General features: G+C 35.5%; 1 protein-coding gene across 6 annotated transcripts in view; it reads right to left on the reverse strand.

Annotated features, from left to right (window-relative positions):
- CERKL (ceramide kinase like) overlaps window positions 1–18944 on the reverse strand; it is a 133874-nt gene that overhangs the window by 70575 nt on the left and 44355 nt on the right. For 4 of the 6 annotated variants that reach the window (XR_014829867.1, XR_014829866.1, XM_021075443.2 and 1 more), the window contains exon 2: window positions 13991–14233. The exons of the other annotated variants lie outside the window; for them this stretch is intronic. Coding sequence is in view for 2 of the 4 variants with exons in the window: in XM_021075443.2 (XP_020931102.1) it covers window positions 13991–14233 (243 nt within the window). In the remaining 2 variants the exon portion in view is untranslated. The remainder of the gene's footprint in view (window positions 1–13990; window positions 14234–18944) is intronic. 6 annotated transcript variants of the gene reach the window in all.

The following is an 18944-nucleotide window of genomic DNA, read 5'->3' on the forward strand; positions in this document are numbered from 1 at the left end:
CTACCCCTGTCTCCTTTTCCCCGTCTGAAAAATGGTAACAATAATAGTACCTGTCTTGGGAGTGCTGTGAAAACTAACATCAACTGGTATATGTGAAACAGTTGATATACTCCCTGACACACCAAGAAATGATGGTGATGACAGTGATTATGATGATATTACTATATAGTCTATTAGGAAACTGACAGTTCCTCTCACCCTCCCCTCTGTAAAGATGATGCTTAAATGTAGTATTGAAGGACTAAAGGGTTTAGATCTGTGAATTGTGAAGAAGTGCAATACTATTTACAATAGCCAAGACATGAAAGCAACCTAAATGTCCATCAACAGAGGAATGGATAAAGATGTGGATATATATACAATGGAATATTACTCAGTCAAAAAAGGACAAAATAATGCCCTTTGCAGCAACATGGATGGAGCTAGAGATTATCATACTAAGTGAACTAAGAGAAAAACAAATATCATATGATATCACTTATATGTGGGGTCTAAAATGTGATGCAAATGACCTTATTTACAAATCAAAAATAGATTCACAGACATGGGAAAAAAAAACTTACCATTACTAAAGGGGAAATGGAGGAGGAATTAATTAGGAGGTTAGGATTAACATATACACACTACTATATATGAAATAGATAACCAACAAGGACCTACTGTATAGTACAGGGAACTACAATACTCGATATTTTATAATATCCTATAAGGGAAAAGAATCTGAGAAAATATGTATTTCTGTATGCATAACTGAATAACTTTGCTGTATACCTGAAATTAACACAACATTGTAAATCAACTATATTTCAATTAAATTTTTAAAAATAAAGAATTGCAATAATGCAAAAAAAAGAGAAGGCGTTCCTGTCATGGCACAGCGGAAACAAATCCAACTAGGAACCATGAGGTTGCAGGTTTGATCCCTGGCCTCACTCAATGGGTTAAGGATCTGTCGTTGCTGTGGCTATGGCATAGGCCAGCAGTTATAGCTCTGATTAGAACCCCTAGCCTGGGAACCTCCATATGCCACTGGTGTGGCCCTAAAAAGAGAAAAAAAAATACGACAATACTTTGAAGAGCTATGTGATAGTAAGAAGAGCTATCATGTGAGTGGCCACTGTTTGACATATATTAATATTTGTGTCACAATAATCCAGCAAGATTGGCATCACTGGCTTCATTTTACAAATAGAAAGCCAAAGGCTCAGAGAAGACATGAAGATAAGGTTCACAGCTAAGCAGCAAAACTAGGAACCAAAATGAGATTATCCAAGTAAAAATCCCATGGGTCATAATAACATTCATAAATCCAGCAATGATGGATTTTTCATTCATTTAAGTAAGAGGAGAATAAAAAGAGTTGAACTTGGCCATGCTCTCCTAGAGTGATCATCCTTTCTATCCTTCTTGTTAGGACTAGGTCACCTTATTTCTAACAGACTTACTAGTATCTGCAGTGAGCAGTTTTAGAAGTCTCAAAACACTAATATATGGTGTTTGAACTTGAAAGCCTTTTCATTCAGTATGCATCATAAATTGGAAATTTTTATTTTTGGTAGGACTTTCTATTGGTAAAATGAAGCCAATCCTGCTAGACAGGAAACCACTGGTAAAATTGGGTGTGTACCCTGCAGCTCTAAACTCAGGGAATAGGAAAGCCCTTATCCTCTAAGATTTTAAGGGACCCTCTCCTTTGCCAATATTAGGCTTCAGCACAGGCTGGATTCCCTGGCTCACCAATTTCTTCACCTTCTCATCTTCTAGGAATTCTTTACCCCACATGACCCATTGATGTTAACCCACCAGTGCTGTCACAAACTTTTTAGATACATATATATATACATGTGTGTGTGTGTGTATTTAAATATATATATATATATATAAACAATATTATATATGGTCTCAAACACATAACACAGTTTTACACTGCCTTTCAAGAGATTTATACCACTCTTTAAAAAAATCTATAAATAGGAGTTCCCGTTGTGGCTCAGTGGTTAACGAATCCGACTAGGAACCATGAGGTTGCGGGTTCAGTCCCTGCCCTTGCTCAGTGGGTTAACGATCCGGCATTGCCGTGAGCTGTGGTGTAGGTTGCAGACGCGGCTCGGATCCCGCGTTGCTGTGGCTCTGGCGGAGGCCGGTGGCTACAGCTCCGATTCAACCCCTGGCCTGGGAACCTCCATATGCCACGGGAGCGGCCCAAGAAATAGCAACAACAACAAAAAGACAAAAGACAAAAAAAAAAAAAAAAAAAAAAAAATCTATAAATATACACGTAAAGGTGTCATATCTTTCTATTGGGAGACAGTGTGGCTTAGTAAAAGATAGCCAAGGCTTGAGCCTCATTCTACCACTATTTATTAACCACATAACCCAGGAACAACTCTGTCTCTCAGAGTTGTTCCCTTAGCTATCTGTGAGGATTGAAAAAAAAAATTGATCACAAAGTGTTGTGATAAAGATTCAATGAATTGATTGATATTAAAAGCAACTAGGACAATGCCTGACACATAGTAGATAAGCAATATATTCAGTTCACTTCACTAACATTGAGTTACGCAGTTAGAAATAATGATAATAAAGGTAATTAACATTTATAGAGTACTTACTATATGTGAAACCCTATTCTATATGCTTTTAGAAAAACTGTACCCAAGAGAACTCACAGTCTAATAAGGTATCATCTACATAAGCCCACAATGAGAATGTAAGCAATCATTTTATCAGAGGTATGAGAAGGACTACAAAAACCTAAAAGAGGAAGTACCTGATTTTGCCATGGCATTCAGCTTTGCAGAGGATTTGGTGGTTACATCAGCCTTTGAACTGCAAAATGGACCTCACTGTATACAAACAGGACATGAGAAGCAGTCCAAACAGATGGAAGTTCCTAGCTCTGCCACTTCTTTAGCACACAAGCAGGCACTGAGGAATGAGAGAACATGGCCCTGGCACTAGATGCTGCAGAAACCCCATGCAAGCAGCTTCATCTTTTTGACTGCCTCTTCTCTTAAAGAAAAAAAAAAGTGTGACTAGCAGAGACAGAAAATGTGTTTTTAAGTTAATATTCCACTTAAGATATTTTTCTTCAAAGAATAAAACAAAAATAGATGTTTTTTCTTCAATGATAATGAGAAAAATGGCTGATTTGAAAAATGTCATCTCAATGCTTCAGCATAGTCACTGAAAACATCCACCTACCTGCCTCAAACAGCACAAATATATTCATATAAGATTATAATAAAATTCCTGTAGTTACATATGATATCTCTATAAATACCACACAATTTCATTACCATTAATGGTAGTCTAATGAATACCAGGGGGCTTGATAATTGTCACAATATGAAATATTATGTATTTCCTAGTTAAGCATACTGTGAGAATGTTGCTTTATTACTTTTTACTTCATTTTTTCCAGTGGAAAAGTTGTTAAATGACAATCCATCATACTCTACTCTCATCTAAGGGTTGATCTAACTTTTTAATCTCTCCTGTAGGCTTATAGCATTTGTGATTTGTTTAGGACACTCAGATAAACAAAAAGCCTGGAAATCAGTCACAAACCCAAGTGTTTATATTGTTTTAAAAGTTCCTTCAGGCTAATAAAAAGAACTGTTTGCCGTCTTTTTCACAGTGCATTCCTAATCCATTTCAAGGCATTTGAGAAATCTCAATTAATAATGGTGACAGTCATGAGGAGGACTATTTTTAAGGATTGAGAACTGCATTACAGTATTACTGCACACCCTGAATTCTGAGAGTGAGTTTTAGAACCCCAAGAACCTAGAGTTTAGAATCATCATGTACAGAAAAGGGTAATTTTTGAAAAAGATGCAGTAACTTCTTCCTAACATGAAAAGTGTTTGAAGCCCTTTTTTTGTTTAGGACAGAGTCTAAACTGTACCATGAACATAATCCCAAAGAATTGTCGAGTACAATACCACTGACTTGACAGGCAACAGCACAGCATTTAAGGCTTCACATTCCAGATCCAGGGAGATAAAAATTTGTTTCCAGTTCTTTCACCACATACTAGCTGTGTAACTCCAGACTAGCAAATTTTCAAACTATTTAAGCCTTAGTTTCCTCATGTTAAATCTAAAGCTGGGAGTTCCCATCGTAGCTCAGCAGAAGCGAATCTGACTAGCATCCATGAGGACGCAGGTTCAAACCCTAGCCTGGCTCAGTGTGTTAAGAATCTGGCATTGCCGTGAGCTGTGGTGTAGGTTGCAGACACAGCTCAGATCTGGCATTGCTGTGGGTAAGGTGTAAGCCAGCGGCTGCAGCTTCTATCCAATACCTAGTCTGGGCCACAGGTGTGACCCTAAAAAATAAAAAAAATTTAAAAAAACTAAAGCAAATGAGTATAAAACTAAATAACTTACTTAATTCTACTAATTGTTATGCCATGCCTTATTTTAATTCTTCAAACCTGCAACAAGACTCACAAAATAAACACCATTATTACCCATAAAAGAATATATTTGTTGTTCTTGGTGCTATTATTATGAGGATTTAATGAGATAATAAAAATTGCTGCAAAAGTAGCACATAGTAAATGCTTAATAAATGTCAGCTATTATTATTAAGATTTAAATTTTAAAAATAATGATCTCTCTATAATTCAGTAAAGGCAGAAATATTAACTAATTCATTTAACAGCATGAAAACTTAATTCAGCATTTTACTGGGGAATAGTTAGATAAGTTCCTATTTAGCCCTTGAATATAATCACATGATAAAATGTGACAGAGCATACCTAATTTTTTTTTTCTCCAGAGAAGAAATTTAGTTACTCAAAAGACACAGTCAAAAAGACCTTTATATAGAAAAAGAATTTGAAAGACAGCAAAAATAACTTGAGAATAAATATAACTTGTAATTCCTTTTCTCAAGGTAGTCTATAATGACTGGAGCAGGAATAATATTTTCTTCTATAAGACATCAGTTACTAGTTTTTAAATATAATTATAAGCAATTATATCCAAAATATATCCCTCCCTTAGGATAAAAATGCTACAGAGGCCTGTGAGAAGCCCTGGGGAAGACAGCCTTTTGTCACTCATTCCAGGTATAAACACCATTAATCATTTCTAAAGGACTAATTCTAGCTTGCCTCCAGCTGAAGGAGTCATGTGAGTGAGAGCTGCCACTAAGAAGAAAAGAAACTTGAAGGAAAAAGAGAAACTCTTGGCATGCCTCTGCCTAACCAAAGTAGTGCTCTTGGAAAAAAAGTGATAGTTTTATGGGACTCAGGAATGAGTACTGGCTAACCTGTAGGAATATTTAACATACAAGAATATAGAATATATACCTATAATTAATCATTGCAGAAATACCCTTGGTAAGTATGGAGTGCAGACGTCTACATATGTTCATCAAAATAAACTTAATGTTGTTCAAATTTTCAACATTTGCGGTTCTTGGCCCTGGCAACACATTAGAATCACTGAAGAGACTTCTCAAGGAAACTGGAGTCTGGGTCCATCCAGACCCATTTAATCAAAATCTCTGAATTCTCAGAATTAGAGGCAGTAAATCCTAAGGAGAATGATTTTTTTAAATGAAGTTCACACGTACATATGTCACAACAAAAATGCTATCCTTTTTTATTGCACCCTGTGCTTTTATGTTTTCAATTTCTCTTTTTGTTAGATTGTTTTTAATTCACTTACCTCATAGTCTCTGCTTGTTCTATTGTGTGCAGTTCTTGGGGATCTACCTCTATCATTTATGTCCACAGACTCTTATGATGGTTTTTCACAGTGTTAATTTCTGGAGTGGAAATAGCTCAAAATGTCAAGCTAGCTATTCTCTAGGTTCAAGGTAATATTTTTTTCTATTCTTTATTATGCAAATTTTGCATGTTTCCATCTATTTTTATTTTTGAATACAAGTTTCATGAAATTAGAGGTCTGGCTTTAAAAAGTTTAAATACCTTTGAAAAGCTAAGAATGCTATTAGTCATTAAGAATTTAACAAAAACTAGTTAATTTCATGGTTTTATTCTCCAAGTCCAGCTTAGAAAGCCAAGAGCAAGTTCGAAGCATAGAAAAAAAAATTTTTTTTGAAGTAAACTTATTTTTTGACAATTTCAATCTTTGCTTTGATAAAGTATTTCTTATTTGCAACGTGATTTGTATTCGATATTTTATGAAGTTATAGAAATGAAAGATATAAAATACTTCGAATATATTTCATAAGCAACTTCTATTCAAAATAATATTACACGAACACTCAGTTCACAATTTGTGGATCACAGTGAGTGTACATTTGGAAGCTTTCTAGAAACAAAGTTTTACTCCATAATACTAAATATAAAACATATCAATTAGGAGCTACACTCACTCAAGGATAAATAACAGGTATGGACTCCACCCAGTGAGGCAACTCTGGGGTAGGGGGTGGGGGTTACAATCCACAGAACCCAGTTGGAAGCCACTACAGGAGGAAAACATCACATCATCTTTGTTGGACAGAATATTTCAAATGGGACTAGACTTTAATATTTACATGTAAATGAGGTGAAACATTTAATCAGTCTCTACATTATTTCAATATATATTGATAGTAAAATTTTATTCAAAGTGACATGCATAATTTTAATGTACAACTCAACTGCTCATAAAACAAAGTCTTAAATCATTTTTTGGTGCTTCAAAAGAAAAACTACCATACCTCAGAAATAATGTCCTTGCAGAAAATAATTTGCCCCTAGGGAGAAAATGTTGCCAATGCAAATAGTACCCAGCCAAATGTCTAAAGCTATCATAATTTCGACATACAACAAATGCTCATTTTAAGATAACTGTTATAATGTTGATTTCCAGTTTATTTTTCCTTATAAGTGCATCACTTGGCAGCATAACCAAGTAAAAAACTTCACATCATTCTGTTCTGCTAAAAAAAAACTGTACTTGGTTCATGATAACATAGCTGATGGTATAGTTTGGATTTTTTAAAAACCCCAAAACACTTCATGATTTTCTCATACATAACAACATAAATATTAAACAAAATATTGTTTAGAGCCCTGGTTTCTACTATCAAGGAAAGGAGACGATGAAATCAACATTATTATCACGTGGAAAAGAGATTTGACATCTTTGGAAAACTAAGAAAAATTATGCTTCTTAGGAATAAAAGCCAAATATTTAAGTAATTTTTAAATTTTCTCTATTTTTCATAGCTGAAAATTGAGGGATGCTGTTGAACTAAAATTTAAGAACAGACTACATCATAAGGACAAAGTGTATTAAATAAAAAAGGTTCATTTATATGTGCCTACTTCATGAAAAGCCATTTAGAAACAAAATAGAAAAATATGGTAACAGAAATAATTCAACCAAATATGGACTAAAAATGCCTTTGTCAACTGTCTTTGGATAGCAATTAAGAATTACAAATAAATTATCAAAACCAAAATATAACAACAAAGTTCAAAGGTCCTGTATAGAAGGGTTCTTCTTTTTTTTTTTAATCACTCTTTCTATTTTGTACTTCTGGCTTCTGTCCTATTTTAATATATGAATATCCCCCAAGAGTCTATATTTAGTCTTTGCTTTTTTTTTTTTTAACTCTATACTACTTCCTTGCAATCTTTCACCTATTCTCATCACATCTGCTCTTCTCCACTTCTCCATATACTCTTCTCAAAATGCCAGCTGGCAAAACATCTCCAACAGGATGTTGTAATATATACTTAAGGGGTCTGTAACAAAACAACTTTCCTTATAACCAACCAGTGTCCTGATTTCACTCTGTTTATGGCTACTATTCTCCAAGTTACTTGGGCATAAGGCCTTAGTTTTTTGGTTTTGTTCTGTTTTGTTCCCACAGCTTTCTCCTAAGTCCTCCAATGAAGATCAATCAGTTCAACTTCTGAAAATCTTTCAGTTTTGAGTGGCTCTAAATATCACCTTAAGGGTGCTTTGTTTTGTCCTTCTATATGGGGGTACCTGTCAGAAAGCCTACGAATATGCTTTAAAGTGTGGATTATAGTGTCTAGAGAAAAGGTTGGTTCAGGGTCCATTGGAGCTTGCAGTTCACTATTTCTAGGAAACTCAAATATGCAAAGACTGGATCACACCTTAATTGAATAAAAATTAATGTATCTAGAGTACACAATGCTATACTTAAATGTTGTGCGTGTTTATCTTTGTGCCACAGGTATTAAAAAAAGCAGAGAAGACGGTGTTAAATGACTTTCACCACAATGACAACACATCAGGCTTATCAGTAACTACATTAAAGCCTTAATCAATTACAATTTTTAAAGATTTAAATTTTGGAATCAATGATCAATGGTTATGATCCCTCTTAATTTGCTCATACCTTCTTTGTGGCCCTTAACACATTTAAAAGTTTCCTTGTCTGTCCCCCAAGGCAGGAGTGTTTTACACAGGAATACATCTCATTTGTTTTTGTACTTCTAGCACTTAATACAGTGCCTGATCCCAAATGAGTGTTGGAAGAATTAACTTATATTGACTATTAGTCAATAAATTTATGAGGGACTTTTCTATTACTAAGAAAAAAAGATACTATGCTCAACTGTATTATTACAAATTACAATGTAAAAGGACTTATTTTCAAATATAAACAGTTCTAAAACTCTTTTTATATATCTATAAACCCTTTTTAATCTAGTCACTCTCTGTCACTGTCTTAAAACTTCAAGTATTTGAGAATTGGCTTCTTCCTTTTAGAGTTGACAATTGTTCTTTCCTCAAAAATTCATCACATCTTATTCATTGTTGCAGTTCAAAATATAAATGTGCATATTTGAGAGTAACATTTAGTATCCAAATATTCTAAAATTATAATTACCAGGCTAATTAGACTAAAAGACCAACTAGTTGGGGCTTTTACATTGTTTTCATGTTTGTCTTAACAGAAGAATAAAGAAGAGAAAAAGATATAAAAGGCTGTCAGGGAAAAAAATCCAATTTTCTGATTAAAGATAACACTCCAAATAAATCAATGAAAAATGTATTTTTTAAAAATCTGCTCTTTTGCCACAAAAACATTTAAAAAGCAAGATCGTTGGACTTCAAATAGTGATGTCTAAAATTCAAGTGTAAGTAATTTATATTTTTGTGATGTAAATTTCTATCTATTGCCTCCCAAACTTAAGTCAGCTCTGTTTCAAACACAAATTCCTTAGTTGGGGACATTTTTAAAAAAAAATTTAGAGAACCAACAACCACTACCTACCAAACCTTCATGGATACTAGTTGTGTTCTTAACCTGCTGAACCACAACAGGAACTCCCGGATTGCCTCTAATAATGTAAACTGTTTATCTGATATATATAGTACAGAATAAGGACAATGGATGTTTGACAGAAAGATAATCCACAAACAGACCCAACTCAGAGGAAATCAGAACCAAAGAAGACCAGAAAGAAGTAAACAATCACCCTCACCCCAGGAAGACTAGGAAAGACACAGGCCACCTCCACTCATAGAATGAGCCTTGAGCCAAATGTATTTGACTCTCAGATAACTGGCACTTTAATGAACACCTGGATTATGCAACTTTGAAAGTAAAAGAAATGCCAAGAAAAACATTCTCAGATGGCGACCTTACAAAGGAAGTGTCAGTGTCACACAGCACTTGGTGGAGAGCTTTGGAGCCTCATGAATGCATTTGTGTATGATGAAACTGATCCAGAACTTTTTCCTGGGGCTCAGGGATGCAGCCCTGGCTCCTCCCATAGGACCTGTTTAGTCCACAGGGGGCAGAAATGGAGCAGTCATTCATTCATTCAGATCATCTTGGATTGGTTCCTTCATTTTCATGAGAGGATTTCAACCCTGTTTTGTTTGCATTGATTGATTTCAAAAAATCAATCTAGCTGATTTAAATCAGCAAAATCACTCTGTCTGCCAGGACCATGCCAGAGACTATGACCTCATATATTTTACTACCTCCAACTGTTATCAAAATCAAAGTTATAAAAAAGAACATTTCCACAGGATGACTGCCTAAAAAAAATGTAGTTTATTCATCTCTATAATATGCTTAGATTTTAAACCTGGATCAAACCAAAACATCATTCATTATGCTGAAAAAATATGTGGACAGTGTTTTGTGGTGTGTGTATGTGTGTTTGGGTATATTTGGACAAGTCCCTCTACTCCTATAAAATTGCTTTTACTAAATTGAGCTTTGCTGTGATAACTGCTGCTTACTGGCTGTTGGTTTTATGGGTGAGAAATATTACGGAAGTTGTCTCTCACATCACTGAGCCAGCCCTTCATAAGCCCTGTGGGAGAAGAGTTCCTCAGACCTTCAAGTGCAAGGAAGAGCTTTGCCTCTCCTCAAATGACGCATTCTTATTTTATAGACCATGCAAGTCCCATGAGTACCTGTCCATGTAAGGAAATTTAATTTTTTTTCATTTTCATTTTAACTTCTCTTATATCTCTTCTCACATGAATTTAAAATAAGAATGTTGTAAAAGACCCACTGTTAAAGTGGCATTCTTTCAGTTAAAAATATATATATATTTATAATTTTTTTTTCCAGAGAGAGGAACCAAACTATGGCCTCTGTAGTTTTCTTTATATATATATATATATATATATATATATATATATATATCCTCTATAGTTTCTTGCCTTCATGAAACAATCAGGTCTCCTTCAAGATTCCAAAGAGGCTAATGGGGAAGTATGCAACTCTTTAGTTAACAGGGTCTCCTGGTTTTAATAGGTCACTCAGCTCATCTTCTCTGTACATAGAACAGAGCTGGCTGCTCTTGACCAACTTAGGTCCTCAGTCTCCTTGATCAACAATTCTTGGCCCAAAATTTTCTAACATCACAGTGTGCCTGCTCTTTGTCTGGCACCCATCTCTGTCCTGAGTCATCTTACCCCAAGCTGTGCATCAACTACACCAGCTGCCTCTACCCTGATCAATCTGGCAAACAGGAAGAAATGGCAAAAAAAAAAAAAAAAAAAAGCAAGCAAGATTTACAAGTCTATGTGGAAAAAGAAATACTAAAACTGTTTGTTTGAGAGTTTTTTGTTTTTTGGGTTTTGTTTTTTTGCTTTTTGTTTTTTTTGTTGTTGTTTTTTTTTTTTTTTTTTTGCTTAGGGCCGCACCTGCAACATATGGAGGTTCCCAGGCTAGGGGTCTAACCAGAGCTATAGCAGCCACTCTACACCACAGCCACAGCAACGTGGGATCCAAGCCATGTCAGCAACCTACACCACAGCTCAGAACAAGGCCAGATCCTTAACCCACTGAGTGAGACCAGAGATCAAACCCACATCCTCATGGATACTAGCTGGGTTCTTTTCTTTGGCTATTAACTTTAGAAAAATCTACCCTAAAATATAAACAACTTAAATATCATCTTTAAAAAACTGCTATTCTCGGAGTTCCCAGCGTGGCACAGTGGTTAACGAATCCGACTAGGAACCATGAGGCTGCAGGTTCGATCCCTGGCCTTGCTCAGTGGGTTAACGATCCAGCGTTGCCGTGAGCTGCGTGCAGTGTAGGTTGCAGACGCGGCTCAGATCCAGCATTGCTGTGGCTCTGGCGTAGGCCGGTGGCTACAGCTCCGATTCGACCCCTAGCCTGGGAACCTCCATATGCCACGGGAGCGGCCCAAGAAATAGCAAAAAGACATAATAATAATAATAATAATAATAATAATAATAAACTGCTATTCTCACTGAACAGCCACGTGTAAATCATGAAATTAGAATACTCCCTCACATCATATACAGAAATAAACTCAAAATGACTTAAGACATGACACCATAAAACACCTAGACGAGAACACAGGCAAAACATTCTCTGACATAAATCATACTAATGTTTTCTTATGCCAGTCTCCCAAAGGAACAGAAATAAAAGCAAAAATTAAAAAATGGGACCTAATCGAACTTACAAGCTTTTGCACAGCAAAGGAAATATAAATAAAGTGAAAAGACAAATTATGGACTGGGAGAAAATAGCTGCAAATGATGTAACCAACAAGGGCTTAATTTCCAAAATATACAAATACTTCATACAACTCATTATAAAAAAAAAAACAAAACAAACACAACTCAAATAAAAAAGAGGAAAGAGTTCCCATGATGGCTCAGCGGTTAATGAACCCAACTAGCATCCATGAGGACATGGGTTCAATCCCTGGCCTCACTCAGCGGGCTAAGGATCTGCTGTTGCCGTGAGCTGTGGTATAGATCACAGATGAGGCTCAGATACCACATTGCTGTGGCTCAGGTGTAGGCTGGTGGCTACAGCTCCAATTAGACCCCCTAGCCTGGGAACCTCCATATGCTGCTGACAAAAAAAAAAAAAAAAAAAAAAACAGGAAGAACACCTAAATGGGCATTTCCCCAAAGAAGACATATAGATGGCCAACAGGCACATGACAAGATACCTAACTTCACTAATTATTAGAGAAATGCAAATGAAAATTACAATGAAGTAGCACCTCACACCGATCAGAATGGCCATCATTAAAAAATCTACAAATAATAAAAGCTAGAGAGGATATGGAGAAAAGGGAAACCTCCCTTATTCTTGTTGGGAATGTAAATTGGTACTTCCACTATGGAGAACAGTATGGATGTTCCTTAAAAAACTAAAAACAGAGTTACCATACAATCCAGGAACCCTGGCATATACTTGGAAAAGACAAAAACTCTTAATTTAAAAAGATATATTTACCCCAGTGTTCATAGTGGAGCTATTTACAATAGCCAAAACATGGAAGAAACCTAAATAATGTCCATCAACAAATTAATGTATAAAGAAAATGTGTGTGTGTGTGTGTGTGTGTGTGTGTGTATTCAATGGAATATTACTCAGCTGTAAGAAAGAATGAAATAATGCCATTTGAAGCAACACGGGTAGATGTAGAGATTATCATACTAAATGAATTCAAAGACAAATATTATATGATATCACTTATATGTGGAATCTAAAAAATAGTAGAAATGAACTTATTTAAAAAAAAAAAAACAGGAACAGATTCACAGACATAGAAAACAAACTTATGCTTACCAAAGGGGACATGGGAAGGGGATAAATTAGAAGTAAGGGATTAACAAATGCACACTACCACATGTAAAATAAACAACAAGGATTTATTGTATAGCACAGGGAACTATATTCAATATATTTCAATAAATTACAATGGAAAATAATAGAAAAAATATATATATATACATATATATATATACACATACACACTCCACGTCACTTTGCTGTATACCTGAAACTAACACAATATTGTAAATCAACTATACTTTAATTTAAAAAGAAAACCCTATTCTCAAGTCACTCAGTACATATATTCACTTGCTATTAATGTGTAGATGGAAGGAAGATAAATTCTGATATAAGCTCAAAAGAAACATTAATTGAGAATTAAATATGCTTTCAAAAACAACTCTCAAATGATGCAAATTATTTAAAAACTGTTTTATTTCAGATTCTCAAATCTTTTTCATGGAAGTTGATCATTCAACAGTTACTTCCTATGTCATTCTCTAAGGCCAGTATTACCCTGATATCAAAGTCAGACAAAGATACTACGAGGGACAAAAAAAAACCAAAAACAAAACAACACAGAAGTATCTCTAACAAATATTAATGTGAAAACCTCAACAAAAAACTACCAAACAAAATTCAATAAAGTATTAAAAAGGATTATATACTATGACCAAGTAGGATTTTTTCCTGGAATGCAAGGATAGTTTAGCATATGAAAAATCAATATAATACACCACACTAAGAGAATAAAGGGGAAAAAACGGGATCATTTCAAGTGATGGGAAAAAGCATGTGACCAAATTCAGCATCTTTCATGATAAAACCACTTAACAAACTAAGAATAGAAGCAAATAACATCAACATAATCAAGGATTAGAATATTGATAAAACAGTATCATGTTTAGATCAATAACCTACATCAAAAAAACCAGACTCACTAAAAATTTCCATAAGGAGTACTTACCTGCCAAGATTTCCTTGAATTGTCTAAACCATATGTCACAGTGATCTTCACTAAAATTAATAAGATCAAGTGTAGAGTCCTTCAATTTATTTTGTTCCTTTCTCAAGCATATGAAGAGTGTGATTCCTAATAAAGTGCCACTTTTCTGTTGTTTAACAGAATAACGCCATTTCAGTTTGACAGAGAATATATCCTTGAGTTCAATAAATTCTTCTTTACGTAGAAAATCATACTTGGAATCACCTGAAAATAAATTAAGTTTTCCAATCAAAACTACTGTCTCTATAACTTACATATATGAATAATTAATAGTGAAAAAAATAGAAAATCTTTATCAGCTGTAATTTTATTGATTATGCTTTATGTTAAGCCCTGTATGAGAGGGAGAGGGAAAAAAAAGAAAAAGAAAAATTGGATTTTCCCAAGAATAAAAAATAGAAAAAAATGGAAGAGAGTTCCTGCCGCACAAGGTTTAGGACCTTCAGAATCTGAGAATATTCAATATATGAAAACTTCCAAGAATATAAACAAAGCAACAATTCAGTAATAATAAATTAGTGTCATGCAAGAGACTTCCTGATACTTATAGGGACAGAGTAAAATAATATAAAGAAGAGAATTCACTTACAGAAGTGAGTTTATGAGAGGTCGTTGAAGGCAATATGCAAGGGGAGGAAATGTACATTCTAGGTAAAGTAACACGCAGAAAGGAAATAGTTAAGATTACTATGAGTAGAAAACATGAATTCCTGCCAATGTAAAAAGAAAGATCCACCTGAAATCTTATTATAGTATGACTGTATTTTATAATGGCATTAAATTTTACTAGTTATGTTTAAACACAGGTCAAAAAATACTTATTATTGTGATAATGGACAATTTCAACTGATTCTCAAAGTAGGAATGTTTTATACTTGAAAAAAAGTACTTTCAGGAGTTCCCATTATGGCTCAGTGGTTAACGAATCTGACTAGGAACCAGGAGGTTGCGGATTCAATCCCTGGCCTTGCTCAGTGGGTTTAAGAATCCAGCGTTGCCATGAGCTGTGGTGTAGGACACAGACGCGGCTCAGATTCCCGGCCGGCAGCTAGAGCCCCAATTAGACCCCTAGCATGAGAATCTCCATATGCCACAGGTGCAGCCTTAGAAAAGACAAAAAGACAAAAAAAAAAAAAAAAAAAAAAAAGTACTTTCAAAACTTCCACTCTGGACAACATGGAATCATAAGGACTCATTTTACCTTCCTCCTGAAACAACTCAAAGAGTACACCAGAGATAAGAAACCTTAGTTTTCGGACAGAGGACATGAGGTAGCACAGGAGGACAGTGATCCCAGAGAGGGGGAAAATAAAGAAGCCATGTGATTCCCAGTCGACTGCCAGGAGGGTCCCCAGGCCACAGAGCAAGTAGGGGAACCCTGGTGAAGCCTGGTGGTCCCCCTGAGTTGATTAGAGTTCCCTGGGAAAATTATTATAGACAAGAGAACTGCATGTAGAGAGAGAGCTCTGTGGATCTGCCCCTTGAATCCTCAGCTGAGCATGGATAGGCATGTGTGTGAGATCAGGGAAAGAGCTGCCCAAAGGGTCAGAGAAAACAAAGCTCAGAGATCATACAGGTGTTTCCACAAGCCAAAGCAGAAAAATAATGCAGTACTGGGAAGAGTATTGTCTCTTTAGTGAGCTTACCAAAAGCTGCTCTGAATTCTACCTAACAAAGCTTAAAAGCAAGCCTAAAAGGATTCAACTGTTTCCAGTAACAACATCCTAGAACAAACACAAGAATATTTATAGGAATTCAAAAATATTCAGCAACTGTACATGGTAAAATTCACAGTCTTATTCAATCAAAAATCATGACACATGTAAAAAGACAGAAAAATATGACCCATGATAGGAGAGAAAAAAATCAATAGAAATAGATGCATAAGTAATTATGAGCACTAAAACAGCCCCAGCAAGAAGAAACCCTCTATTAGCTTCCTTTACCCTTAAGCGGGCACAATGATATTCCTTCTCTGCATTCTCCTGGAGTTTTTTGGCCTCTCCTAACCATCTTGCAAATGATAGCACAATTGCTTACAAGGCACATGTACCACCAAAAAAGAATGAAGATCTTCTCTTGGTGTTTGCAGTGGGGGATAGGGTGAACCCAAAGGCAGTATTTCAGGCCTGTCATTTCCTCAGAAAGCTGAGGCTTCACCTCCATGTACTTTCTTTTCTTTTTTTTTTTTTTTTTTTTTTTTGTCTTTTTGTCTTTTTGTCTTTTTGTTGTTGTTGTTGCTATCTCTTGGGCTGCTTCCGTGGCATATGGAGGTTCCCAGGCTAGGGGTTGAATCGGAGCTTTAGCCCCTGGCCTACGCCAGGGCCACAGCAACGCGGGATCCAAGCCGCGTCTGCAACCTACACCACAGCTCACGGCAACGCCAGATCGTTAACCCACTGAGCAAGGGCAGGGACCGAACCCGCAACCTCATGGTTCCTAGTCGGATTCGTTAACCACTGCGCCACGACGGGAACTCCCCTCCATGTACTTTCTACTGCTATTGTCACCTGGGTGATCAAAGACTCAAAACCCTCAAAAGTATCAGTGCAACAGGAAACATTTATATGTACTAGAAAACAGTCATCACTGTTACTACAATCATCACTGAAACGAATCAACACTGTATCACCATAGGCCAAAGTGTCCCATATGTCTTCATGAACAGAATGAGTCAACCTACCTTTGCTCTGTAAGTACTAATAGATTATTTGTGTTGGTAAGATTGACTTTTCTCTAGTTCAATGGCTCTCAAACTCTTGGTCTCAGAACCCATTTATACTCTTCAAGACTGAGGGCCCCAATTGTTTTTGTAGGTTATATCTATTGATATGTACTATATTACTCTTCGGAACTGAGACTTTTTTAAGTACAAAAATACAAAGCATACACTTCATTAGCTATCGGGGCAATGGTGTCATCTTGTATGTCAGCCTCTGGAAAATTCCACTGTACCCTTGAGAGAGAATAAGAGTGAAAATAACAAATAAGTTCTTAATAATAAGAAGAAAACAGCTTTGACCTCACTAACCCCATAAAAAAGTTTGGTCCTAGACCACCCTTTGAAAATGCAGCTTTCACATATTTTAGACTCTTTTCCCTTTGATCATATAATGAAGTTTGACCTTTTACAGACTCAACTTTTCAATTAACTAAAATTATTTCCATTTGAATACTCCAAATTTGTATAGACTGGACAGTGAGAGTTCCTCCAACCTGCCTCCTTAGTTACAATCTCCAGATGTCTTTGAAAATAACCTCTTATAACAGCATAGAGTTTCAGGATCATGTAAACTCCCCAAGGAGCTCTCATTCCTTGTCAGGAAGTATATACTAGAAACTAAAAGCTGTATTGTATGTATCATATACAAGGGAAACCAAGTTCTTTCACAGTAAATCATCAATAAGATAGTTGCAGCTGGTGAGCTTATTAAAAGCTATTTGCACTTGTTGGGCAGGTAGACATATGGCCAGGATCTCTAGAACAATTGGGGTTGGGGGAAGACCAGGGAGATTCTACATCCTTCTTCTACCTTCAAGAATGGAGTAAAGCCGGCTGGTCAACAGTTGTGACAAAACCTTACCCTGTGGTGTGTAATATCCATATAGTAAACAGTGTCTAAGAGGTATAAAGAAGCTGGCCTCCCACATAGGGGTCTTCAGGGGGTCGGCTTCATACAGCTGAATGTGTACAGGTAACTCCTATCATTTATCTACCTTAGGGGACTTTATATTCTTGACTATATTTGTGATTTCTTTTCCAAAAATCAATCAAACAATCAAGTTGAATATCTTTGCATTTATTTTTCATTTGTATTTCTTAGAAGAGCTGCCACTACACATGCCTCTTTTTGGTTGATTGTCTATTTCTTATTAATTTCTCAGAGTCCTTCAAATATTCTTGAAATTAGTCCTTTATTATATATGCATATGTGACAATTTGTTCTAGGCTAATCTTATATTTGTTATAACCTTGTGTCCCATACCATGATTATTTATGTAGTCAAGCATACAACAAATAGCACTCCAAAGGAGGAAGGGAGGGAGGGACCACTGAGGGTAAAAAATAATGCAAAGGATGAAATATACTCTTTTCACTCAAAGTCCTAAATTATTACCATATGTGCTTTACTTTGGCAGTAAACAATTTATTGACTATTCCTATTTAAAGTCTCTTGTAAGTTGCAAATTTAAAGATACCAAGCCAACAGCCAAGATCCAACTTAGTAGTAAGAACTAAAAGAATTTCTCAAAACAGGGCAAGAAGGGCAAGAATACCTATTATCACTCTTACTATTGCCAATTATTCTAGACTTTCTCACCACTATCACATAAGGGGAATGAAATTAAAACAACTGGTGGTAGAAGGGCTGGAGGGGGAGCTGAAACTATAACTCTTTATAGATAGTATAAATATATTTACAAAACCCAAAAAGAATCAACTTAAAATCATTAGAACTAATAAGTATATATCCAGTATGGAAGCTGGTTACAAATCTATCAATACCTAGAAAGAAAGCATATTGGAGATAAAGAGATCTTAGGCAAATTATTATCCTAGGAACAAAATCAGCAAAATGATCTTGGACTTGTTTGGTGGAAAAGGCCATTCAAAATACACTGAGAGACAAAGCATTGAATAAACATAGGTATATCAAGTTCTAAGATTACATATTTTTATGCCAGTATTCTCATATTAATAACTACTTATAATGCAACCCCAATCAAAATCTCAATGGTATTTTCTCTGTGTAAGGGGCAAGGAACCTAATCAAATGACTTGCAAATTTTCTTGGAATAAATATATTAAGAAAATGTTTTAACAGTAATGAGAAGTGCATACCTGATTAGATAACATAATGTTCTGTAAAGCTGTAATAATTTAAACATCTAGAAATAGATAAATGAATGGTCC

The sequence above is a fragment of the Sus scrofa genome, chromosome 15 (genome assembly GCF_054392235.1).
Source record: "Sus scrofa isolate SSC_HxYL_T2T_F1_AM1 chromosome 15, Sscrofa_HxYL_maternal_Yorkshire_Landrace_v2.0, whole genome shotgun sequence".
In the NCBI taxonomy this organism is placed as follows: domain Eukaryota; kingdom Metazoa; phylum Chordata; class Mammalia; order Artiodactyla; family Suidae; genus Sus; species Sus scrofa.